Source organism: Rattus rattus, chromosome 9 (genome assembly GCF_011064425.1).
Source record: "Rattus rattus isolate New Zealand chromosome 9, Rrattus_CSIRO_v1, whole genome shotgun sequence".
NCBI lineage: Eukaryota > Metazoa > Chordata > Mammalia > Rodentia > Muridae > Rattus > Rattus rattus.
The window spans coordinates 93,856,801-93,884,008 of NC_046162.1; the positions used below are offsets into that span (position 1 = coordinate 93,856,801).

Here is a 27,208-nt window from a genome sequence, read left to right on the forward strand (position 1 = left end):
TCCTCCTGTTTCCTGGCTGGTCCGGGTTTTCTCCCTTCCCCAGGTCTGCTGTGAGGTGTTGCATCTTGGAACTCAGCTTACAACAGTATATGGTGCCTGGTGCTTGGTTCCCTTTCTCTCCTGCTGTCCCCACCTTCCATAGAGTAGCATCATTTTATCTGTTCCTGTGTTGGCCTCTGCTCAGTTTTCACCATTCTTGATTTGTCTACCTCTCCGCCTAAGATAACCCAGACAGTGGAGCAACCCTCTGTCTAAATGTCTGTCTAAAGGTTTCTTCTGCTTTTCTCAGAACCTGCCTCTTAGCCCCTGCCCCTACCTCATTACCTACTCACATTATCTCTCTCTAAGGAACCAAGCTGGGACAGGACAGGCACATATCACCTCTCCACATCAAGCTTTCAGTTTTCCTTTCTGTTGGGTTCTATGTGCAGACCCGATGAGCTGATAGATAGCCCGAGCCCTGAAGCTTAGGGTTTTGGTTCCTGCTGCTGCTGGGGAGCTACGCCAGATGGTCTTCAAGGAGACAGACTGGGCTGTCTCAAGGTGCTTTTCTTTCAGCTCTTCCCTGAGCAAACCCCACTTTTCTGTTGAAAGTGGGAATGATTCGTGTGAGACATTTTGTTCATTAACTCTGGAGTTCTTGGTGGTTGACTACACAGTGTCCTCCAGGGCAAGGAGTGCCACTGCAAAGGCACACGAGAGGTTCCCAGAGCATTCCAAGTCTAGAAGCCCTTCACCCATTCTCAGCCCCAGTCCAGCCCAAAGGGACTGTGTCATGCTCAGCTTTCCCTCAGAAACAAGGAGAGTTTGCCCAAAAACAGTGGGCATACTATTTATGTCCTCTGCCTTAGAAATTGATACAGAATGGAAAAATATGGTCACAAAGGGGTTACTTTGGGGGATTATATCATAGATTTCATAGGTACTCTCCTTTCCAGAGAACCTATAACCCCTTTACCCTTTAACTCCAGAGACTTCATTGCTAAGCAGAGATCATCTTCGAGTTTTCTTTTTAAAGGAGGTGGTCTTTCTCCATCTTTTTTTAAGATTTTATTTATTTTTTTATATACATAAGCTACACTGTAGCTGTCCTCAGACATACCAGAAGAGGGCATCAGATCCCCATTACAGATGGTTGTGAGCCACCATGTGGTTGCTGGGAATTGAACTCAGGACCTCTGGAAGAGCGGTCAGTGCTCCTAACCACTGAGCCATCTCTCTAGCCTGTTTTTCTCCATCTTGATATATCTGTTACCATATTAAACTGTTGTTTTGTCCCTCTCTGACTCAACTACTAGGGCTCCTTTGTATGAGAGAATATTCCCAAGAGCCTCCTGTAGAACTTGAGTCAAGAGAGCTGTGTTTTTCTCTCCATCAGACTTATTCCTCCCACCCAGGGCAGAATACTCAAACCAGCCCAACAGGCTGGAAACAAGCTTGCGTGTGATTGTGGAAGGCATTCCCTACACATTATGCCTGTCATAGTCCCAGTTTGCTAAATACCTTGGATTCATTTCTTATTGCCACACTGTAGTTAGAAATCTAAGAATAAATTCTGTATCCAACCTTAATTGTTCCCCTTGCTGGTTGGGTTACAGTGAAGAGAAGACACTCTTCTAAAACCTGGGGGAAATGTCTCTGTGTAAACAGGACCTCTTAAGATACCCCGGTGAAGCAGAACTCTTTTGCCAATCGCAGTAAGTGTCATTACCCTTAAAGGCAAGGATGAATGACCGTAGCAGACAGAACTCTCAGGAAAACTGGGTTCATTCTGAAAGGTGTGGAAATGAAAACTGGAGCAGGGTGGGAGTTCCTTCTCTTCATGATAGTTCCCACTGAACCTCTAAGGATGTGCTGCAGGCAGGCTCAGGATGTCTGCACCCCAGGCTCCTGCTGTGCCCTGGAAATCCCCACCTCCAGGAGTCCCACGTCCACACATGTGGCCTTTCTCCCTCTTGGCCAGGAATCACTCTGCTTCCTGAGCCATGTACTCACCCAGGGCCTGCCTTAATGACAACGGTGTTTCTTCCCATTTGCCCAAGCATATGACCATGAGACACTGTCTTCTCCTGGGCAGGTTTCTGCTACAGATTGAACTGGGGCTCCCATAGCCCTTTCACTATGCAGGTGAGCCCAGGCCCATTGCAAACTCCTTCTCTCTCCTCTCCTCACTCCTTTTCCTCCTCCCCCCACCCATTCAGTGGCAGCAGTCTCATGCCAAAAAGGAAAGTCCTGGATCCATTACATAATTCTCTATAGTGTGAGCAGTAGCTGGGGCATAAGGTCAGAGGTCATGGTGGGGTCAGGTGGCTGACACACACTGTAACGACAAGGTGGTTAAAATTAGACCACAGAGAGGAAACTGGCAGTCTTGTGGAAATGCAGAAGTTTCCTCTGCAAGTGAGAGACTGGGGATGCAGGGAGGCCAGTGCGTGCTGCCTGCCAGGCTATTAGTCATTTCAGCTCTGCTCTTTAATGCCTGTTACCCCTGCTTCTGTATTTCTAGCCTTCCTCATCACATGTTTGAGTACACAGGATGGAACCATGGTTACCTGCTCTGACCCAAGGCAGGACCATCCTTACCCCTTCAGGGAGGTATCCAGGATAAGCGTGTGTGTGTCCCCCCCCCCAAGTTCAAGAGGCTCTAAGCCTCTTCAGGGAAGCCTCTTAGACGAAGGTGGTCAGATACTTAGCGGCAGGTAAGTACCATCTGGACAGGGGGAAAGACGGCAGAGAATGGGATTGTGGCACAGATAACTGGTGTGTATGCATTCTCCCTGGCCAGTCACCTGGCAGAGTGGTGACTTGTTCCACCTTGTCTTAGAAAACATGGATCATTGTGAATCACCTGCTCCTGTAGTCCTAGTGAGTTTCTCTCCACCTGACAATCTTTTCCATGAGTCTGTTGTGTGCCACTTTATCTTAAAGCACTTTGCAAATACGGATGTGATCTTTGGCACTAGAGCGCTTGCCTTCTGCTTGGAGTTAGCTGTGCAGCAGTGAAATGACGAGTCCTGACAGTCCATCGTCCACATCACTCCTTCACCTCAGTCAGAAATGAGGCTAAAACATGGCTCTGGAGGTGCCGGGGCAGGGCTGGAAATATGACTTATCTGCCCTCCCAGAGAGCCTGAGTTTCATTCCCAGTACCCACATGGCAGCTCACAACCATCTGTAACTCCAGTTTCAGGGGATCTGATGTCATGTTCTGGATTCCTTGTGCACCAGGCATATTTATGATACACAAACATAACATGCAGGCAAAAGACCCATGCACATAAAATCGAGTGGAGTAAAAATAAAATTTTAAAATGGGTGTTAGTCATTTAGCGTGTCCTGGAATCATTGATGATGGAAGGGCTGCCCTGTATCATGTCTGGCCAATATGGTGTAAAAATGCCCCTGCTTCTTAGACGCACACCAAGCAGGGACCTCCTCTTTGCTGACCATTCAGGAAGGGAAGGGTGCCGGAGAGCAAGGAAGCGACAATGCAGAGGACACTGGCACAGATGGTGGTGAAGGCACGCTTATGTGGTGTTGTAGAGAGGGGTCTGAGTGACGGTGGACACGTCACCTGAGAACCTGACACGCTTGACAGCTGATCAGGATCGTCTTCCACGCAGTAGCTAAATGAGCACTGTCCTGTGTGCTGCTGTAGCAATATGGGAGCCACTAGTGTCAACCGTGGAGGGTAGAGCTTTAGCGAACTCACCGGCCCTGCCCCATCCTCTCAGCCTGATAATCTCCTGCCCAGTTCTCAGGTGAGGCAGGAACCGTCCAGGTAAGTTAGAATGACTTGGCTAAAATGAAGCAGCCAAGAAAGCTTATCTTTCAGTCTGCAGACTGCCCTGGAGGGGTGCCAGGGGTGCCAGGGGTTCGAGAAGGCAGTGTTTTATGGCAGCCAGCCTGCTGCCATACATTCCTCGTCCCGAACCTAGAAGAAGTTATTTTCTGGTTTTTGTTTTTCATAATAGGACTTTAATAAAAGAAAAGCACAAGCCCCGAGGGCACCTGGCATTGGTCCTGAGGTTGTCTGCTGCCCCAGGGATGACCTAAAGCAAGGCCCTGGTGACTTCCTTCCTTCAGAAGACCTTGGTCCTTGCTTTCCTCCATACACATTCTTGTTGCTCATACTAGTTCCCTCCCCAGTAACTTTGACACAATTCTCATGTGCCCTGCAGCTAACAGTGTCTCTCGTCTTCATCCTCCCTCTCAGAAAATGCCGTTTTTCTTCTCTCCCTCTCGCCCTGTAGGTTATTGCAGCTGACTGCAAAAGGGTCACAGTGCTGAAGTATTTTCTGGAAGCCCTTTGTGGACAAGAAGAGCCTCTGCTGGCATTCAAGGGTGGAAAATATGTGTCAGTGGCACCCGTCCCAGACACCATGGGAAAGGAAATGGGAAGCCAAGAGGGAAAACAACTGGAAGATGAGGTACTATGCGGGAAGAGCCCGCTGTGGCAGAGGGAAGGCTCCCCTTCCCCTGTGCCCTGATGCCCAGGCAGGAGCTTCTCCTTGAGGTTATTTATAACCTCTCAGTTCAGTTTCTGTTGAGGTGACAGCCAACCTCTCAAGAGTGTACTTTGCTGGTGCCCCTTCCTGCCAGTCTACCCCAGTGCCTCCATCTACGAGTTCCAGATGCTTCTTTTTAATGTTGCATTGGAGGAAAGAGTTTAATAATGTTCAGCTCTGGAGGCTTAGGAAAGAGAGTAGAGAGAGGAGTGTTAGGGTTCAGGGTGAGGATCAAGTTTATAGATGTGCGGAGCTCAGCATAGCACAGGCCTGAACTCCAGTCTCCGGCTCACGTACAGGAAGAGCTGACATTGCTGGCCCCGTGTGGAAAATCACCCCTCCCCCAGCCTGCTAGCTCATGCTAGCTCATGGGTTCGTGTGTGTGCGCTCTCTCGCTCTCTCTCTCTCTCTCTCTCTCTCTCTCTCTCTCCCCCTCCCTCCCTTCCTCCCTTCCTCCCTCCCTCCCTCCCTCCTGCACATCCTGATGTGATTAAGGAATTCTCCTCTTGTTTGTTTGCCCTTGATTGTTCCTGTAGCCCTTGCTTCACTCCAGTCTGCCCCTGCCCCTCCCTCCTCCCCCTCTCTCCTCTCCACGCGCCTCTCTCTCTCCTCTCTGCCACCACAATCACCTGAGAGTGTATGCATGCTTGCCTATGTACCCACCTCTGTACCCCTGCAGACCTCCTAGGATGGCAGTTCCCCTGTTGTACATCTGTGTCTTCCTGGGACGATCTCCGATGGTCATCTGTATGTGTCCAGTTTGTCAGTTGAAATGAGCACTGCTATTCACACCCCTGAGGTCTGTGGACTGAGAGTCAGTGGGACTGTGGCGGAAATGGAGCATTATGTACACTTAGCATCACTGGCAGCTTCCTTGCTGTTTATCTGGGTGTGGGTAACTCTGTCGGGGAGTGTGCATGGGAGTCTCACTTTTTGCCTGAAAGTTGGCTCTTTTCTTTACCCCATAGTATTAAAGACGAGAGGGTCTTAGGTAGAAAGAAACATAGGATGGAGGGAAGGGACGGAAGCAGTTCTAGCCAGGGGCCAGGTCACCCATAGGCCAACACAGTCATTTGGCCCGCAGCAGTCTCAAGCGCCCGGTGGAGCAGGGCGGGGTACAGGGATGAAATCAGCAACAGGCTAAGGAAGCCAGATGTCAGCTGGAAGCTGTCGTTTAGGATCTCAGGCAGTGATAGAGTGGCCACCTTTGGAACAGAGAAGCAGTCTTGGCCTGGCTTCTTTAGGATAGCTGGAGAACTCCACCCCATGCCTGATGACACAGGGCTTAGCTTCCAGGACAGAGGTGGTTCCAGGGCTATAGCTAAGCCCACGATTCCAGACTCTCTAGATGAAACCTGGGCAGAGAATAAAGGGAAAGAATGAGCTGTCAGCATGGGAGGAGAGAGAGGAGTTACCAGAGCTATTGGGGTGTCCAACTTTAACAGGCAGAACAGTACCCCTGCAGCTCTAGACACAGTGTGGGAAACACAGGCTCATGATGTCCATACCTCTCTCCTTTATCTCTCCCACACAAAAAGGCTAAAAAAGTAGGCCTAGGAGGATGAGCCAAGCCAGCTCTCCAGCATGGCTCTAAGAGATGCCTCTGAACGTCTAGGACTGGCAGCACAAGCCTAGCTAGGCAAAGAGGTTCTCCTCCCACCCTAAAAGGAGTGGGTTACCTCCAGTGCCTGATCTAGTTGTATAGCTTGTCTCTCCTTCTGAGGCTTGCAGACCAGGCAAAGGTTCATGACCCACACCAGGCTGCCCACTTCTTCCTTTTCCCACGAGTCTCCTGGGTTCCTTTATGTTAGTAGTCCCTGGGAAATCCTACTTACCCTGTTCTGTGTAATTTCATAACCCTGCACTTCCTTGTTTGCTATGAGAGCTGAACAAACCTCAGACAAGCTTCTCTGACCTTCCTTTGACCTCAGTCCTGTTCACTCCAAACCAGTGCTAACTAACTGTCCATCCCTAGTCAGAGTAGGCAAGAATGCCCTTCTTCCATGAGCCAGCAGTCATTTTGTTGCACTTGCTCTTGTCCAGGTTAACCCTGTGAGCAAGGAAATAAATGTGAAATCTTCTTCCGCCTCATAGTCAGGTACTGATAAGTAAGTGGTGTTTGTGGACAGCACTGTAAACCCCCTCAGACCTCTCAGGACAGTTACAGACTTTCTCCTTACCTCCTATCTCCCAAGACTAGTTGGAAGAGGTATGTGTGATGGTGGTGGGGTGTCATTGGATGTCTTTCTTTGTAAAGGACAATTTGTAGTTCTTGGGGATACTGCCAAACCGTCTACCTTCCTTGGATCTCCTCATCACCTTACACTTCACCAAGAGAATCCCAGTCTATCTAAATAGATCCAGGCCTGATAAAGCTGAGCCACCAAGGACTGTATCTGAATTTGCTCCTCTCTCAATTCAGAACCCCAGCCCTGCAGGTTTGTTCCTTATGATTTGTAAGATCAGACGTGGGAGTCAGACTCACTCGAATTTGAATCCCTGCTCTGCTTCCTGCCACCTCTGTGACTCTAAACAGGCTATTTTATTCTAAACCCCCTTTTTATAAAGAGCAGATGGTAATAGCTATTGTGCAGGCCATTGTGAGAATTAAAAGAGTTAATGTATGAAAAACACATAGCTGGGTACACAGCCCATAAAAAGCACTGAGTAGCTAGTAGCTGTCAGTGTAGTCATCATTCTGTTAGAATTACAAGAATCTTCCTTCTCCTGTTGAATCACTCCCTATGTTCCCCTGCTAGTCCCATCCCCTTAGGCAGCTGTATGTTCTCTCCTGACCAAGGCCAAGAGTGAGAGAGTGAGGAGTGGAGCTAGGACCACCCGGGGAGCAGTGGCTGCTGAGAACTGAGTCTGTAAGTGAGGAAGTGCCATCCCTGGGGAAGGCTCCATCAGCCTGGCAAGAAGGCTCCTTAAGCTAGCCAACCACCTCCTACTTACTCTGCCTAGGCCCTTGGAGGGCAGCTGAGCAAGGCCATGTTATGTGATTTTTTTTTTTTTTTAATGGGGCCCAGAAGTCCCCATACTACCAGGCTGTGGTCTTAAAAGGAATTCAGGGCAAGGTCTATAGAGCTACAGCATCTGCTCTTGATACTGTCTGGGGCAAGGGAGCTTCCTTGCTTAACTCCCAGATGTTGGCCAGAGTTGATTCCTATCAGATTATTAGCACGAATTAGGTTTAAATTGAGCAGTTTAACTTTTTCTATTGTTTACTCTTTGAATCATTTATAATTTCAAAATGAAACCAGGTCCAAAGTTTGTGTTGAATGTGTGCAAGGCAGAGCAAGGACTGTGAACACAGCATGCAAGTGAGTACACTGAGTATGAATGATAGGTGTGAATGTGTAAGAAAAGCCCCAGCGTGCAGGAACAGTTTGGCAAAGAGTCAGTGCCCCTGCCAGCACACTCCAGGGACCCTTAGCAAGGAGTGCTCCCCTCATGGGGTAGGGACTGAAGGACAAAGACTTGGTGGGCTGAATACCATGGCTCATGATCTCTTCGCTCTCCTTGTCTGTGTCTTTATCCCAAGGAAGAAGATGTGGTGATTGAAGACTTTGAGGAAGATTCAGAGGCTGAAGGTAGTGGGGGTGAGGATGACATCAGGGAACTTCGGGCCAAGAAGCTGGCTCTAGCAAGGAAGATAGCTGAACAGCAGCGTCGCCAGGAAAAGATCCAGGTAAGGTCTCACTGGAGAAGCTGGTGGAATATGGCTATACATGAGGGTGTGGCTTTGCAGGGCATGGAATGGTGTGAGCAGGAGTGGCAGGGGACCCTGTTGTTACACTCAGGTTGTGAGATATAAGGCAGGGCAGGGCAGGGCAGGGCAGGGCAGCACTTTTCCTGTGAAACTCTGTCAACACCACACATGCAGTCTTTGATACAATTTAAGGCATTCATATTCTTGTGGGATTAGAATGCCATAGCCACAGGCTACTTATCTGGGTTCCCAGGGTATTGGGAGAACCCACTTTGGACAGAGTACACTCCACATCTTCCCAGGTAGACGCTACCTAATCTACATTCGCAGTTACCTCACTGTCAGCCCTCTTGGTCAAACCTTCATTTCCAGCAAGTTTTTCTCTTTGCTGTCCAAGATCTGTTTCCTTGTACTAAATACTTATTTCTCCAAGCAAGTTAGCTTCCTTTATAGACTCTGTCCATGGGGAGCATTAAGCCTCACTCTCTGCCATGTGTCTTTAGGTCTCTCTTCAGATGTTCCTCTCATCTTCCTCCTATCTTTCTCTTTCCCATCCATCCCTTTCTCATACCACTCACCCCCAGTGCCTTCCTCCTCTCTCCGTTTTGAGACAAGGTCTGTGTAACCCTGGCTGGCCTGGAACTCACGATGAATACCAGAATGACCTTAAACTCTCAGGTTCACTTGCCTCTGCATCCAGAGTGCCTCCAAAAGCAGTTATGACCACTCCTGGCATGCTGTTCTCTCTGGGTTTAGTGCAGAAAGCCAAGCAAATTTGATATAATTTAGTCTATATAGACACTTATCTAGTCTTCTAGCACTAAGCAAATTATTTAACTTTAACGAGCCTTTTTCTTCATCTATAAAGCAGGACAGTGGTACCTCCCTTTAACTGTCCACAGAGACTTAGATGAGACACTGCCACAAAAGTTCTTAGCCTACAAGTATTCCTTTTGTCTGATACTAGTCTCATCCCCTGCCCCAGGAGAGCAATGCTAACAGTTGACATACCAATGTCATACTGCTACTAGGATCCTCATGCAATGCCTCTACATGCCTGCCTGCTGTAATATGGCTACCTGCACAAACCTCTCATGCATCATCTTCATGTTTCTCTTTCTGCCCTTTTCTTTCTCACCACCAGTCCTCACAAAAGTTCCGCTTCAAGTCCTCACCTCCACGTCATAACACTCAGTCAGCTGTCAGAGACTGCTGCTGGGGGTGGGGGGTGTATATGAAACTTCTGCCAGAACCCGTGTTTACCAAACTTAGTCTTGCTGTGCATGGTGGTGTGAAGCCTCTCATCCCAACACTTGGGATGGATGTGGAGGTAAGATTTCAAAGCCATGCTCATCTACAAATCAAGTTCAAAGCTACCTGAGCTACATGAACCCTACTCTTAAAAAAACAAAAACAAAACAAAAACTTAGTCCCCGTTATAGTTAATTCTTTACAGCTTTGGGTTCTTCTGCCTTTCTCCCCAGCCCCCCACTCACACAGTTGTCTTCTCTGCTACTCAGAGCTACTTTCCCAGAATTCTTCACCATTTTTTTAACTCCTCCATCCTTCCTATTGTTTTTTAGTCTGGCAACCTGAATTGGTAGTTAACAGAAATTTTTGGTTGACTTCTTTAATGGTAGCAAGTAGAACATCATCTTAAATTCTACCATGGCCTTTTACAAACCCTGCTGTCCAGTTTCTTACCCTGTTCTGTCTATTCATTCACTCCTCCTCTCCTTCTAGGTATCACTGCACTCTACCCTAGTTCAGGGACTTGTTGAACCATAACAACTAGGCTCCTGCGTGTTTAACTCCAGAGGGTGTCACTGACTTTATAATCTGGGAATGGCCCCTCTTGGGCTTCCATAGTACTCAGTCTGACCACCCGGTTCGCTCACACCATGAGCCCACAATCCCATAGAGAGCCACTTCTCTGCTCAGAAGTTATCACTGCCTAGCTGGACTAGTGAAATAAAGCTTGACTCCTTCAATCACATCTTAGGTTTCTGATGTACTCCAAGTATGCCTTTCCCACTTTGTTTCCATTAACATACTCCCCGTCAGCCATGATTAGCTGAGTTAATGGGCCATGATTAGTTAGATAATGGGCAAAGTGGTCAACCTCTGTAAACTCAGCACAGCCCCTGCCTCATAGTTGCATGCATCCTTAGGATAAAGTGTCTGTCCAGCCATTAAAACTCCTGCCCAGACACTGACATTAACCTTCTTCTCTACTCACCGCCTTACACCCTGCCCTATACTCTGCCCTTTCCTACTTTTAGATCTTTATTGATTCTGTCTCTCAATCCATAGGGCTCTTTTTCTGCTCCACGTTTTCTGTTACCTGTTGAAATTCTATTCTCCCTACATTCCCCAATGAAACTCCATCTCCCCAGTGAAGCCTTCCCTGATTTCTCCCAGGAGGAATTTGCCTCTGTGCTCCAGGGTTCCTGCAGAGTTGATTTATGCCTCATTTGCTATCATGTCTCATATTACAGTTATTTGTGGGCCTTTTCCTCCACAGTACTATGAATTCCTAGGAACCAGCGACCATGTTCTCAACTCAGTTCAGCAAATGGTACTAAGCATTGACTCTCCTAATGGCTGGGATGTACAAACCTTGGGGGTCACAGGTCAGGAGAAGGTGACATTTCAGAGGAGAACATACAGTACAGAAGCTATTGTTTTGTTTGCTTGCTTGTTTTTTGTTTGTTTGAGACAGGGCTTCTCTGTGTAGCCCTGGCTGTCCTGGAACTCACTCTGTAGACCAGGCTGGCATTGAGCTCAGAGGTCTGCCTTCTCTGCCTCTGGAGAACTTGACTTAAAGGCGTGTGCTGCCAGCTGCCCTGTTATTTGACCTTGGTCAGGCTATTATTTGACAAAGTGATTTGGCACGTGAATGAGGTCTTTTACAAGATCAAGTATTAACTGGGTATGGTGACGGATGCCTTTAATTCCAACACTCAGGAGGCAGAGGCAGGCAAATATCTGTAAGTTTGAGACCAGCTCAGTCTGCATAGCAAATTCCAAGACAACCAGAGCTACATTGAGAGCTTGTGTCCAAAAAAAAAAAAAAAAAAAAAAAAAAAATCAAGTACAGCGCTAGCGATGGCTTAGCAGGTAAGGGCACTTGCCACCTACTAAGTGTGATAATCTGAGTTCAATTTCCAGGATCCATATGTTGGAAGGAGAGAACTGACTCCTGAAAATTGTCCTCTGATACATGCTATGACACATGTACCTACTCACCTCCACCACACATGATTGACAGACAGACAGACTGACTGACAGGAAATTGTTTTTGAAAGATTAGGTACAAACAAGCCTGGGTGATACCATATATATATTGCAGCTCAAGAGGCTTAGGCAGGAAGGTTATGAGTTCAAGGCCACAGCTGGACTGTACAATGAGTGTGAAGTATGTGGGTTGGGCTACATAGACCCTCCTGGGATGGGAGAAGGATGCTGTCAGAACACACGCCATAGCAGCCCCATCTTCTGCTGAGTACACTGTCCAGGTTGGCCATGCAAGCAGTAAGCACTCCTGATAACTGCAGGGCTAACATAAGACCTAACTGCTGGGCCCTTGACTATCTGTTCAGAGGAGGATGCTGTGGCCCCTTTAAGAACAGGCCCCACATGCACTGCTGTTGGCGGCCCTGCCTCCTGTCAACCTCCTTCCTCCAGCCCCATAGCCACAGGAGGATTTCTCAGCAGAGGAAAAATTCCCCCTTTTACCTCCCCCTTCTCTTTAATGCCCGGGGCCCTTCACTTCCATAATTCTTCATTTTCCAGCCTTGAACGTAAGCCAGACACATCTGTCTGGCCATATGCGTGAACCCTGGAGTCTGTGCCGAGGTAGCTGTAAAACAGGGCCGGTGAAGGCCCTTCTGGGAGAGCACACACATGTGTGTGCCCTCAGGCCATTGGCTCCCTGCCCAGAACCATGGGGCCTCAGTGCTTCAAACCCGTGTTAACCTTCTCTATTTTTCCTCTTTTTGTTTAATTTAAGGGGGAAAATCCCAAGAAAAAGGTATAAATTGTCCTGGGAGGAGGGGAGAGGCTCCTAGCTAGAGAGACCATTATTGTTGGCAGGTACCTGAGTCACACTAATACAATAAGGAAGAAAGGAGCATCCAGTGAATTAAGATTGGAGAGATGGGCTGTAAATTACACTGCTCTGAACTCCATCAGTCTCCAGGGTGTTAACCGAGAGGTGTAAGGCAGGTCCCCAGCTCCCAGCGCCTTTTACAGATGCAGCAAAACAGGAACCACACATGTTTGGGGAAGGGGATATGAAGATGGGGTTGAACAAAAGCCCCCTTGCCCCAGGATGGCTATAAAGTCCAAGTGAGATCTGGGGCTGTAGCCACACCTCTACTTCCCTGCTCCCACATAGACCCTTGGGCCTCAGGCTCATCTGTGGAGATGGGGGAGGCGAGGCCTGGCCTCCTCCTGCAGCCTGTCCCTCCCTGCTTCCGGGACTGCACAGAGGCTGGTGAGTGGGGCCGACTAGAGGTCAGAAAAGGGGTGTGGGGAGCTCTCAGGGGCTGTGCAGCTGGAACTGCAGAGCCCAGCTAGGCCCCTGGATGTGAGGGGTGCCAAATCCACCCACCCAGGGCTTGAGACCACACGCTCTGGCATAGCCTAGGCCTTGCCTTGTTGCCTAAGATGACACTTCCTACTGTATTGGTCCTCACTGTATCTGTCCTCGCTGTATCTATCTCATGCTTTCTACCTGTGTTTTTATTTGTATTGCCATTCTTGGGAGAGGTCCAGAGTCCTTAGCAAGGTACATGATTTGTCTGGGAAGTTGGTCAGAAGGGTTTCATTTCTAACCAAGCACCCAGAGCCAAACAGTCACTGAAAATCCTCCTTTGGGCACTCAGGAAGCATGGCCTGTTGGCATCTCATACTATCCTGCCCCTGTGAATCTCCTGCCTCCTCTCCTGACTCTATGAGGCTCTCCTGTGATTTGTGCTACTGTTGGGCGGGGTCAAGTTTCCTGAGCAGTTGCAAACATCCCACCTGAAACATAACAGGCTCTTCCTCTGGCCACAGCTATTGTTTCCCTTTGCATTATGGCCACAGACTTGCTCTGTAGCCAGCAATGACATGTGTTCTGAAAATAGCTTCACTCCACTGTCCCCTTCCCACCCACCCACCCTCCTGAAGATGTAGTCACTCCTTTGTGGTAGCCCCAGGAGTTTCACTCTAAATATAGCCACAGCCCATTCACGCTGCCACCCGGCCTGGGAGGGGTTGGGAGGGCATTGTGGAACAATGAAGTATACAGAGAACACACACACACACACACACACACACACACACACACACACACACACACCTGTATAGAAGGAAGCTGGCGGAAGGCAGACACTCAACCCTGGCTCCTAGCTGTCGGAGACATTACCAGTCCAGGGGCACGTTCACCTTTGATGGAAAGCACATCAGTCTGCAGAGCTGGTTACCGCCCAAACGTACCCCAGCCTCTCTACATACCATGGTGCTAGACTTCCAAATGACTCTAGTCACTGCTGCCTCAATGGTTCCCACAGCATCCACAGGGTTCTGTCTTATGCCTGTATCCCAGAATGGTCAAGCCTTTGGGCTGAAACACCTTTTAGATTAATGCGGATAGCAGACTCAGAAGTGTTATGCTTAGCCCTTCATTCTCCACAAAAGAGAGTATACTTCTAAGCCTTTTCAGATCTAGAGTTTTTTATTAACATTCGGGATCTCAATGGTTCAACAGTTAAAAGAACTGGCTGCTTTTTTAGAAAACCTGAGTTTCATTCCCAGCACTCCCATGGCATCTCATAATTGTAACTCCAATTCCAGAGGATCTGACACCCTGTTATAGCCTCCATGGGCACTGCACAAGCTCATGGTACACAGTACATACATGCAGGAAACAATTTATACATAGTACAAATCTTCATTTAAACGTTTTTTTAACTCATCTGGATTCTCTTGAAAGTATTATTTAGTGGATGAGACTATGTGATTGAGTTCACTGAGGTCCTGTAATAGTCAGACCCTAGGAGCCCTATGTTAAGTCCTGATGTGCCTGTAATCCCAGCTATTTTGAGGATCAAGTGAGAAAATAACTTGAGTTCTGGATTTCACCACTAGCCTAAGCAACAGGGGGACCCTATGTTTATTTGTCTGTTTTGAGACAGGGTCTCACTATGTAGCCTTGTGTAGGCTAGAACTTGCTGTATAGACCAGGCTGGCCTTTGATTTACAAAGATCAGCCTCTCTGCCTCTTGAGTGCTAGGAATAAAGAAAGATGTGGGCTGCTACAACTTGCAGAGATCCTATCATTGGGGAGGGTACAAGCAAATGTCATAATTTTTTAAAGCAAATATGCTTCTTTTTTCTTTGTTCTCTTGTGTTTTTAGTTTTGAGACAGCCTAACCTCAAGCTCAAGCACAGTCCTCATATATTCTTTCCCATTCCAAGTGCTGGGATTATGAGCACGTACTACACCTGGCTTAAGCATCTGTTCACCCCTGTGATCATTTTGGACATCCAGAAAAGGGGCTCTTAAGACCTTCTCAGGGGAAGCTTTCAACAGCCCATGCACTATCTCCTCCCTTGATTTCTGCAGTGACCATCTCGCCACTCTTACTTTTTGCTTCTCCATTTTCTTTCATTTACAATCCAAGTAGTTTTGAGAAATAGGTAGTACTGTCAGGCACAGTCACATGCTTGTAATTCCCACTGCTCAGGAAACTGAGGCGAGAGATCATATGGCTGAGACAGACCTAAGCAATGTAGTAAAACCCTATCAGAAAGTAAATAAAGATTGTTCAGCAATTAAGAGTACTGCTTAAGGGGCTGGAGAAATGCTCAGCGGTTAAGAGCACAAGCTATTCCTCCAGAGGTCCCAAGTTCAATTCCCAGCAACCACATGGTGGCTCACAACCATCTGTAATGAGTTCTGATGCCCTCTTCTGGCATGCAGGTAAAACACTCACACACATAAAATAAATAAATATTAAAAAAAAAAAAAAAAAAAAAAAAAAAAGGTATTGCTTAAACTGTGTGGTGGTAGTGACTGCAAGCCTTTAATCCCAGCATTTGTGAGGCAGATGTAGGTGAATCTCTTGAATTCCAGGCCAGCCTGCTCTATAGAGGGAGTTCCAGGACACCCAAGGCTACACAAAAAAAACCTGTATCAAAAAACAAAACAAAAAAATTAACTGATGAAAATCAGAAGTATCATTTTTCTCTTAAAAGACTAGGTTGGGCCTGGGGAATTCCCTCACTGGGTAAAGCACTTATTCCTCAAGCATTCTGAGGTAGAGCAGGTGGACCCTAGGAGTCTGCTGGCCAGCCAGCCTTCCTGAAACACCAAGTATCTACTTTAGACAAAGTGCGAAACCATGGAGAAAGATACCTTTGTATGTGATGCATGGGCACGTGTATCCCTAAACATATACATACATACATACATACATACATACATACATACATACATACATACGTGTGTGAGATATATATATGTGTGTGTGTGTATATGTGTGTGTGTGTGTGTGTGTGTGTGTGTGTGTGTGTGTGTGTGTATGTATGTATATATATATATATGACATGTCCAGGCTGGCCTTGAACTCATTGACTTAGTCTCCCAGGTAAGTTGGGATTATATGCATATATCTATACCCAGCTGTTGTGAGTCTCACAAAAGAAATTAATACCCCTAAATTAATACCTCTAGAACTAGAAAGATGGTTTAGCCGTTAAGAGTATATAACTGTACTTCCAGAGTATCCAAGTTCAGTTCCAGCAACTGTAGGCTCACAACTACCTACAACTCTAACACCTGTGGCTCCTGTAGGTACCTGCACACATGAGCACATACATGCATATACACACGTTTACAAATAATAAAAAAAATTCTTAGGACTGGAGAGATGGCTCAGTGGTTAAGAGCATTGACTGCTCTTCCAGAGGTCCTGAGTTCAATTCCCAGCAACCACATGGTGGCTCACAACCATCTAGCTGGGATTCGATGCCCCTTCTGGTGTGTCTGAAGACAGCAACATTGTACTCAGATACATGAAATAAATTAATCTTTAAAAAAAAAAAGTTCTTGAAATAAATATTCCTCTGCCTCCCCTTCCTATTTCCAGTTACTGATGTCTTTGATGGCCACTTATATGCACAGAATATAAAAGAGAGCTGTACAAGAGAGAGTAGAAATTATCATTGTCATTGCTAATTTGTGTCAGGCACAAGGTTAGGTATTCTGTGACGTGCAAGGTGAATGTGGAAGTTTGCTATGTTATAAAACCTCTCATGTGTGATACTGATATTACCTGTCTCCAAAGTAATAAAGAATACAGATCCTATGTGATTTCTGTCACCCTTTGAAAGGAAGGTAGCGGCCACACTGTGTATGGATCTTCTAAGCAAAAGAAAGACTTAAAGCCTCTACTTGGTGTGGTGGCCCTATTTCATGATCTGCTGTGCACCTTCTGTGTCAGCCAACTGCATTGTATTTTTGTCTGTCTGTTTGTATTCCTGTCTCTGTTTTCAGTGGGTTAGCATTTTAAAACCATCTCACTTTAACTTATAAAAGAGCCTTTCTAGAGACACAGCCCATCAGCTGCTTCAGCTATTGCATACCGTGTCTTTTTCCCAGCAGTTGTCTGTCAGTTTGCTCCAGAAAGCTGTTGCTCAGAGATAATTGGACACTTAGCACTTTTCCCTAAACTGAAGATTTTTTTTCTCTTGCACACTTCATGTCAACATGGTCCTCATTGCTACAAGTCTGATTTGGAGTATGTACTCTTTTTATTTTTTTTTTTTCTTTTTTCTTTTTTTCAGAGCTGGGGACCGAACCCAGGGCCTTGTGCTTGCTAGGCAAGCGCTCTACCACTGAGCTAAATCCCCAACCCCTACTCTTTTTATTTTTGAGGTATATGTGTGTGTGTGTGTGTGCGCGCGCGCGCGCGCGCTTATGTGTTTGCTTGGTTTTTGTTTGTTTATTTATTTATTTATTTATTTATTTATTTATTTATTTATTGAGACAAGGTCTTGCCAAGGATGATCATGAACTCCTGGTCCTCCTGTGTCCCACCACACTGCCCTTGGAGTGCCCACACTTTCCCAGGGCACTGTCTTAAGAATCAGTGTGGCCCAGGCTGAGCTAGCAGTCAGAGGGCTCCTGTGGAACTCTCCTTCCGGGTCAGTACATTTGACTCCAGGCCAGGGCTGATCTGTCTGAATCTCAGCATTCCAGTTTTACCCCCCTCACTCCCACCAGAGGCTTCTGCAGCTTTTTACTCGTACAAACAAAAATAAATCTCACTACCGGCCTCTGAACTCCACAGCAGCATGCTTCCCCTCTCCCCGAGCGTCCCATGGCTGTGAGTGGGGACTTGGCACTCTCCCCATCAACATCACTTTTTCACTCCCTGCGCATCCTGTGTCCTTCTCTCACCGTGCGACCCAGAGATCAGAATGGGACGTGACGGCCGGCACAGGCGCCGTGCACAGCTGCCAGGAATCTGACGGGTAAAATCTGGAAAAGTTGGGAGGGCAAATGCTAAATACACACAGCGCCACTCAGAAAAGGCCGGAAACACAGACACCCATCACAGAAAGCCTGACTCCTACGCTCTTCTTGATCTGCCATTCTTTTTATTGGTACTGAACTAATCTTGTGACTCAGATATTTATCCCCTTACCTGCTAAGCCCACGGGTACCCCAAAAGAAGAGACAGCAACTTTGTCTAATCTCCTGAGACTCCATGAGGGCATGTGGGGAACAGGAAGCAGTTGTGTGGTGACTCACTGGGCAGAGCCAGGTTAGGGGAAGTTGTCTGCAGGCGTCCCTGGGACCGGATGAGGGCAGCCCAGCTCTGACCACCACACGCAGCTTGGCCGTGTCCCATTCCCAGGGAACCATCTGCTACCTCTTTGAGAGGCTATGGCCAGTTCACCTTTCTGGCCACAGACCATACATAGCTCCAGGTACCCAAGGAAATAATGCTTCCCTAAACCTTACTCTAGATTTTACATCTATGCTATCTTCAAACACCAGGCTGCTCCCAGCCTGCCTTGACTGTCTGGCTTACCACTAACATACAGGTGGAATTAACCTGGTCTTAGGAACTCATTGTTCATCCACGGTGAAAAACCACAGTCATCAGCTTTCTTAATGGAAGTCTAACCAGGACTGCATGTCATTCCTCTAAGTAGGAAAACAGATGTGGGAGGAGGAGAGATGGCGCTCCCTTAATAAGACTAAGACTAGGGCTCCTGTCACTATAGGTGCCAGTGTCTCCTATCACCCACCAGCCATGTGGCAGAGCTTGTTATGTCCTCTCTCCCATAAAACAGAGATTTGGAACCCAAGGCTTTGGGAAAAGCATTCTGGTAGAGTTGTATGGAGGACAGAAGCCCAGGGGTGGGAGGTGGGGGGTGGGGTGGCCTGAGTAGCACCATTTCCTGTTCTTCTCAGTGCCCACGCCAAGATTACTGGATTGTGTGTTACCATCCTTTTGGCAGTTCTTGGGAAGGGACAGTGACCCAAAACCCCTGGGAATGTGGCTGACACTTTCCCCTTGTGAGGTGAGATCAGTTGGAAGGTTTCAGCAGACAGGGCCCCTCAGCCACACTTCCCATGCTGCCACTGTTCCGTGGCCTGTGTCTTCGCCAACTGTGGTGGCAGTGGCAGCAACAACTTACTCATAGGGAAAGGTCTCTGGTAGGTCACCGAAAAGCCACCCCCATCCTTTGAAGGCATGCCCTTTCAGTTTTACTGTCGCCCCCATGAAGCCTGAGCAGCCTTCTTGCTAACTGTTGGTGGCCAGGCCCAGCACTGTGGGCCCCATCTCAGTTGGCACGCACATACACTTCCTCTGTGCTGTTTTTGGGTCTGTGTCTTGTGGTTGCTATGTTTCAGAAGACCATAAGAGGGAGTGAGGGGACTGACCCACCTGCTCTCCTGGATTGCCATTGGTACTGGCTAGCTCCTTACATAGAGTCTGCCAGAGCAGACAATTCAGCCGGTCAATGTGCTTTCTGGCTGTGGTCCCCAGAGGAAATAGCACAATAATAAATATGCTCTGTAGAGACAGATATACCCTAAACCCGTCCCATCAGGCCATTCCCCATGTGAGACCGTCAGACCAGAGGACACTGAGTGTTGCAGATGTTCACCGAGTTCCACAGAAATGGAAATGCCTGTAGCACAGATAGTCCCCGGCTTGTGGGCTTCTGCGGCTGACAGTGGTTGGTACGCAGACCTGCTGGAGGTGATGGGAGTGACTGTCGAATAGTATGAGGTGGGGCACTTTGAATTTTCATTTTGGCATTTCAGTTTGTACTGGGATACAGCAAGATTATGAAATCCTTAATATCCTACAGTACTTCCCTGATGAGCCTAAGACAAAAAATCCTGATGCCAATTTAAAGGGAAAATGAAGGCAGTGATGGTGTTGCTTATTCAGGGTTGTTGTGGTAAAGAGTTAAAAGAAGAGCAAAAATGCTGGGGGTAGTATGCCTTGTCAGCAGAAGGTAGAGGCAGGCAGATCTCTGTGAGTTCAAGGCCAGAATTGCAAAATAGCGAGTTCCAGGACAGCCAGGCTACAGAGACAGACCCTGCTGTCTCTCTTGTGTTTTAAAAAAAAAAAAGAAAAAAAAGGGCTGGAGAGATGGCTCAGTGGTTAAGAGCACTGACTTCTCTTCCAGAGGTCCTGAGTTCAATTCCCAGCAACAACATGGTGGCTTACAACCATCTGTAATGGAATCTGATGCCCTCTTCTGAATACAACTACAGTATACTCATTTACATAAAATAAATAAATAAATCTTTAAAAAAGAGAGAGACCCAAATTTAGGAAACACTGCAAAGGACAGGTGGTATAGTTATGATCTGATTGTTGTTCTCTGTGGGCAGGGTCATAACTTCTTTATGGGCTTATGCTGCAGGAAATGATAAGTAGCTTTCTGCTAATACCCAGTTTTTAAAATGTTTTTGGTTTTTTTTTTCTTTTTTCTTTTTTTCGGAGCTGGGGACCGAACCCAGGGTCTTGCGCTTGCTAGGCAAGCGCTCTACCACTGAGCCAAATCCCCAACCAATACCCAGTTTTTTGTTTTTTGTTTTTTGTTTTTTCTTTTCTTTTTTTTCGGGGCTGGGGATTGAACCCAGGACCTTGCGCTTCCTAGACAAGCGCTCTACCACTGAGCCAAATCCCCAACCCCCCAATACCCAGTTTTTAAAAACTTTTTACATTGTGTGTGTGTGTGTGTGTGTATTTGTAGTAGTTGAATCTTGTCAATCTTTTTTTTTTTTTTTTTTTTTTTTTTCGGAGCTGGGGACCAACCCAGGGCCTTGTGCTTGCTAGGCAAGTGCTCTACCACTGAGCTAAATCCCCAACCAATACCCAGTTTTTAAAAACTTTTTACATTGTGTGTGTGTGTGTATTTGTAGTAGTTGAATCTTGTCAATCTTTTTTTTTTTTTTTTTTTTTTTCGAGCTGGGGACCGAACCCAGGGCCTTGTGTTTGCTAGGCAAGCTCTACCACTGAACTAAATCCCCAACCCCTCTTTTTTTTTTTTCTTAAGATATATTTATTTATTCTATATGAGTACACTATAGCTGTCTTCAGACACACCAGAAGAGGGCATCGGATCCCATTACAGATGGTTGTAAGCCACCATGTGGTTGCTGGGAATTGAACGAAGGTCCTTTGGAAGAGCAGTTGGTGCTCTTTTTTTTTTTGGTTCTTTTTTTCAGAGCTGGGGACCAAACCCAGGGCCTTGTACTTGCTAGGCAAGCGCTCTACCACTGAACTAAATCCCCCCCTGCAGTCAGTGCTCTTAACCACTGAGCCATCTCTCCAGCCTCCCCCCACCCCACCCCCTTTTTTTTTTTTCAGAGCTGGGGACGGAACCCAGGGCCTTGCACTTGCTAGGCAAGCACTCTACCACTGAGCTAAATCCCCAACCCCCCCTTTTTTTTAAAGACAAGACTTCACTAGTTGTTCTGGCTGGTCTGGAACTCAGATATTTGCCTGCTTTCTCTTTCTGAGTGCTGGAATTAAAGCTGTGTGCCACCACACTGGACCATGTGTATATACTTTTAAAATTCAGATTTTATGTTTAATTTCATTAGGGTTTGGAGTAGGTGGATGGTTGAAATGCACAGTGAAGTGAGTTGAAATCACAAATCCTGGGGTTGTGGGTAGAGTGCTAACATCCTGATACCCAGTACTGCATAAAACCAAGTATGAGTTTGGACCAGCTGCATGAGACCCTGTCTTATTTTAAAAATAGACAGGGAGGCGGGGTTGGGGATTTAGCTCAGAGGTAGAGCGCTTGCCTAGTAAGCGCAAGGCCCTGGGTTCGGTCCCCAGCTCCGGAAAAAAAGAAAAAAAATAGATAGGGAGAAAAGAGGAGGAAGGGAGGGAGGAGAGAAGGAAGAATTGGCCCTGATCTGAGTATTGAAGGTTTGAATTGAGAGCTGCCCCGTGTGTGCTGCCTGTGTAACATGTGACTCTTCTCTCCTACCCTGGTTACTTGCTTCCTTCTTATCTTCTTGGTTAAGTCTTATGATCCTCTCAGAAACTTGTTTTTAATATCACCAGTGTCCTTTCTCAGTGACAGCTAAAGTTCAGTGAGACTTCAGGCCTGGGCCATTTGGTCTGTGTTGATTTTGATTGTACTGCTTAGCTCAGCCTGTAGGTCTGTCTCTCAGGCCTGAAGGGGTGGCTGTGCCTCTGGAGGGGGAAGAGGTGGGGGGGGGCAGGGTGCTTACACACTGTTGAGTCAGGGCCCTGGCTTACCCGCCTGCTCACTTTCTTGCTCCCTCATATTCTGTGTCTCTGTAGGCTGTTTTGGAAGACCAGAGTCAGATGAGGCAGATGGAGCTGGAGATCAGACCCTTGTTCCTCGTACCAGATACCAACGGCTTCATTGACCACCTGGCCAGTCTAGCTCGGCTGCTGGAGAGCAGGAAGTACATCCTGGTGGTGCCCCTCATCGGTGAGCTGGGTGGGAGGACAGAACAGCCCTGCATATGCACAGCAGCCCCCTCTACACATGCCCGGAGCCAGGCAGGCTGACCTGGCTGTGCGTGTGTAAGACAGGATTTGCAGAGAATGCGTGGGGCAAGGAAAATTGTTTAATAATCAGAGTAGTTCAAATTATTATGGCTGATCCATGGCTTAAACTGCTTGAGCAAATGGACTCCTGTGTCCCAGCAACCAGAGGCTGCAGGAGCCCAGCCCTTGTTTTTTCCTTATAAAGCTTGCAGTAAAACAGCAAAGCTGGTTCCCGTTATTGGTAAACACTCAGCCCTGGCAGATAACGGCAGTGCTGCTGGGTGGTCTGGCAGGGAGGCTGGGAGGATTTTGAAGTGGTTAGATGCCTTTGGTCTGATTGTCTTGTAGCTTTTCATGATCATTCTGTTGGTTCGAGGTAACATTCTTCTGGCCAATGTCACCCTAAGGCCAGACTGACAGGAACCCTTTAGAGCAAGACCTTTGGCTCATGCCTTTCAATTCTTACCACTTGGGCCATTGGTACTGGTTAGCATCTCGGGGTCCAGCAAGCCTGCTTTTCCTCGTGAGTGTTCGTGTAAGATTCCTGAGTGTACCCCAGTGTTTAAGCTTAATGGCAGGTCAGCCTTGGTTGTGCTTTGGTCTCTGGGTACCTGTCAGTATAGCTAATGTTGCTGATAACTGTCCTGTGGGGGAAAGGGTGTGAGATGATTGCAGAGACCAGGATCTTTAATGTCCCTCTTCCAGCAGCCATTCGAAGAAAGTTCGAGAACACTATTCTCTGAAAAAGGCACCAGACTGGCAGTCTGCCTGACAGGCCACCTCTGACATCCATGCCAAGATGTTCCATTGGGCCTTCCCTCCCAGTCCCAAGTGTCTTAGTGCCAGATGGGGGTGGAAACAAAGGGCAGGAAACATCCGCCCCTGCAGAGCCTGTAGAACCCTGGGGGGTTGTGGGAAACACGTTAGCACCACCTGAGAATGTTGGCACTGAAGCAGTCCTCCTCCCTCCCTGTCTTCCTTCCCCCTCCCCATGTGGCCTGGACAGAACCTCTTAAACCCAGGCCCTTAGACCTAAGGCAAGGTTTGCTCCACTTCAAAAGAAGAGCAGGATCTGTCATAAGACTGAGTACCAGAACCACACAGTGCCCTGAGCTTTGCATTGCCCCCCTGAGTGGACTGACTTACGGCCATACCACTGCACCTTCCTCCCAGGAGGCTTTTTTAGTTAGGAAAAAGTAAGTAGATTGGTCCCTTTTGTTAGACAGTTTGTACTAGGTATAACTGAGAAAGCTCACTGGTGTCTGTCTCAAGGTTGCCTCCCCAGAATGAGAACATTCCTCTTCTACCTTCCTAGGCTAGCAATTACCGGCACTGCCTGTGCGCCTAGTTTGTTCCTGATAATTACAGTGAAAAGTCAAATCTGTGGCCCTTGGCCCTAAAAAGCTTAAGTTTGGTAGAGAAATTCAGATTTGGTAGGAAAGGGACAAATACTAGAGGATACGTTTCAGAACATAGTCGGTGCCCCTAGGGTCCTAGCAGTTGACTGCTGTATTGCAGCCACACAGACTAGACCCTCTGACCCTGCATCCGCTGGGCACATCCCTATATTCAGGATGTAAGCAGAGCCCCTGTTCACTCATGCTTTCCCTGGTGGCCAGGGCAACAACGGCTCAAGTGGACAGCCTTCCCTGCTTGTGTCTGTGCTCTTTAACCTGCTCTGTGCTCTTTAGGTCTGACCCCAGCATTGAGAAGTCCCGCCTGGTGCAGAAGCACAAACAAGCGTCCCCTTTGAAGCCTGTTTAGTTTGGAAGCAGGAAAGCAGATTTGGGGATAGAATACCAGTTTTTCCTGTTTGATGTTCTGTTTGCTGTACCATCCACCATCCACCACTGCTACACATTATACGAACTTTTCAACCTCATGGTGCTAAAAGTGTGGGTGTGGGTGTGTCTGTGTGTGTCTGTCTGTGTGCATGCGCATGTGTGCACACGTACACACACACACACACACACACACACACACACACACACACACACACACACACACACACACACGCTGCCATATGGGCCCTTTCCAGAAAATGTTTCTGAATACCCAGACAATGAGTGCCAGGCTCACCATGGAACAGCATGCTCATGCCGACTCCCCAAGCCATGAATCATTGTACTAAGGAGAGGCCTCAGACCCCAAACTCTCCCTAAGCCCCCAAGGAGTGCATATTTCCCACTTGACCTCAGGCTTTTGGCTGGAATTTTGGAAAGAATCTTCACCAGAAAATGAAGCCATGTCCCAGACATAGACAAGCAGACAGGCGCGTGAACGCGCGTATACACACACACACACACACACACACACACACACACGTGTAGATTCAAGGAAGTAATGTGTGCCAAGGTTATGGTTTTGTGAAATACCAGGGCCCTTGCAACTCAGTGTGGCTTCTTCCTTCCTTGTGGCTCCCTGTGTGCTGCCAGACCAGGCAGTAGAACCCTGTCTCCTTTTACACTGCTATGGCTCAGACCCAAGTAGCTGAGGAAGGGCACCGCACTCACCTTTTGGTCCTATGTCTACAAGGTTCCCTTTCATTTGATCTATACTATAACTAAGGGATGCCAGCTCCAGAAAATCCTGTACGATCCCCCTGTCAGGAAGTTGGAGCTCAGAGGAAGAGGCAAAAAGGAGCTAGGGTTCACCCAAAGTCTTAGACCCTTCCTTATACCCACAAGTGCCTAGCCTACCAGATTCATTGGGAAACTCCTATGGGAAGGTGGCCTCTGTTGTCTGTGAAGGAGCCTAGCTGAGAAAGGAAACAGGCAGAGAGCAGAGGCTGTAGACAGGCGTACCTGCTGATTATAAACTGTCCCTTCAGTGATCAATGAGCTGGATGGCCTCGCCAAAGGGCAGGAGACAGACCACCGGGCTGGGGGCTATGCCCGTGTGGTGCAAGAAAAGGCCCGAAAATCCATCGAGTTCCTTGAACGGAGATTTGAGAGTCGGGACTCCTGCCTGCGGGCCTTGACCAGCCGTGGCAATGAACTTGAATCTATCGCCTTCCGAAGTGAGGACATTACTGGACAGCTGGTGAGACCCCCCAAAAAGATGTCCACTATGAGAAATGTTCCTGAGCTGGTCAGTGATGGCACACACCTTTTATCCCAGAACTCAGGGGAGGCAGACACAGGCGGATCTCTGTAAGCTCAAAGCCAGCCTGGTCTACAGAGCTAGTTCCAGGACAGCCAGGGCTACACAGAGAAATCCTATCTTGGAAAAGAAAAAAGAAAAAAAGAGGTTCCCAATAGGGAGAAGTAAAAGAAGCCCTTTGAACCTGGGCAGCTGAGGGGTAGCCACTATTCAAGGCCCAAGAGGGGAGACTTCCTTGCTCTCTGAATCACCAAAGACAGACTCAGCCAAGCAGAGCCAAAGCATGTCTGAACAAGACCCTAGGACATAGCCTTGGAAGTACCTCTGCCTCTGCATGGCGCCCCCTCCTGCCCAGTGATGCTTTTCACACTGTCTCTCTCCAGGGCAACAACGATGACCTGATCCTTTCCTGCTGCCTGCACTACTGCAAAGACAAAGCTAAGGACTACATGCCCACCAGCAAAGGTACCGCTTGCCTCTCCTTGAGCCCTGCATCCCTCAACCCTGCTGTTTCCTACCCAGCCACAGTGCCTGAGAAGAGTCTTCTGACTTTGGCCTAAGAAGTCCACACAGGCCTATGCAGGCCTGCAGCCATCTTGTTTATCTTCCCAGAGGTTAGGCCTCCTATCGTAGCTCCCTGTCCCTGAAGAGTGCTAGGTGATCTCGAGCCAACTAGGGATGAGCCTCTAGCCCAGGAAGCCCTGCTCTAGGCTAGGCTTTCCCACTCAGTCTGCGTCTATTTCCTTTCTAGGGTGAGCTCCTTCTGACAGCAAGAATATCCTTAGGATTCAGGATAGCTTGTTGAGGCCGTGGTCTCCTGCATCCAGCTCTCTGCAGCCCTGAGGAGCAGAGAGCCTCTAGTGGGCACACTTCTTTTCCTTTGGCCATGTTCACCTCCCTCTCCATTTCAGGGTATTTCTTGAACACTTACCCACATCAGGCCTGCCGTGGAGGTTCTCCCCAGCCAAGAGTAGGCCTTTCTTTCTGATCTCTATTGCAGTGAGTTATAGCATTTTACAGGCTAACGGGAGCTGGAGGTAGGAGAGCTTGTAGCTGAGTTTTAAAATGTTTCGATGAGCAGAATCCCACTTCTGGGTCACCCTGAAACTCTCAGGTGTCTAATCACCTCATCCCTGAATGTCCTGTACAGGGTCACTGACATGTAGGAGACTTTGCTACTGATTCCCAAGACTGTGACATTTTTTTGTGGAAAGGAATCCTACCCCCTCCTAGCTCCAAGTCATGTGCTGAACTAATAATTATCAGTGGGTTCTGTTGACATATGTAGCCTCATGATTTTCTTTGTCTGTGTGACTCCACTAGCTCCCTGTATCCATGCCCTCAGTCTGGCTTGCTGGCTCCCCGAGGAGCTGTCCTCTCAATGTTTCCTCCATTGCTTAGTACAGCCCTCACTTGTGCTTGTATTTCTATACCAGGACCTAGTCAGGAATCCACATGTATTCTCCCTGAGGGCCAGACCTAGAATGTTCAACTGACAAATTAGAATCCTGACTGAGCCAAACAGAGGAGCTTGTGCCCCACCCTAGAGCAACTTAACTTCTAAGAGGGAAACAAGGTTGCAAAGGTCCTGTGGAGAAGTGTGGTTCCAATAATCTTCACCACCAAAGTTCTGATCTTAGCCCAGATGCATTTGAACTTGTCCCACCACCCCCTAAAATTACTCCCAAACAGAACCCCACTGCCATCATGGGGACCACCCCTATCAAAATTACATCAGCAACGGCTGGTGTAATCAAACCCCATTTGTCAGTGTGAATTCTTAGCAGATTAACTTGTCAGATTCACAGAGAAACCGTCACCAAATG

At 47.8% G+C, this 27,208-nt stretch overlaps 1 protein-coding gene across 1 annotated transcript in view; it reads left to right on the forward strand.

Moving 5' to 3' along the window:
* The window catches only part of Smg6 (SMG6 nonsense mediated mRNA decay factor), a 227,319-nt gene that overhangs the window by 196,936 nt on the left and 3,175 nt on the right, over positions 1–27,208 (forward strand). Inside the window, exons 14-18 of the mRNA XM_032914449.1 lie at positions 4,254–4,430; positions 8,053–8,199; positions 22,068–22,221; positions 25,111–25,322; positions 25,766–25,847. Coding sequence (XP_032770340.1) covers positions 4,254–4,430; positions 8,053–8,199; positions 22,068–22,221; positions 25,111–25,322; positions 25,766–25,847 — 772 coding nt within the window. The remainder of the gene's footprint in view (positions 1–4,253; positions 4,431–8,052; positions 8,200–22,067; positions 22,222–25,110; positions 25,323–25,765; positions 25,848–27,208) is intronic.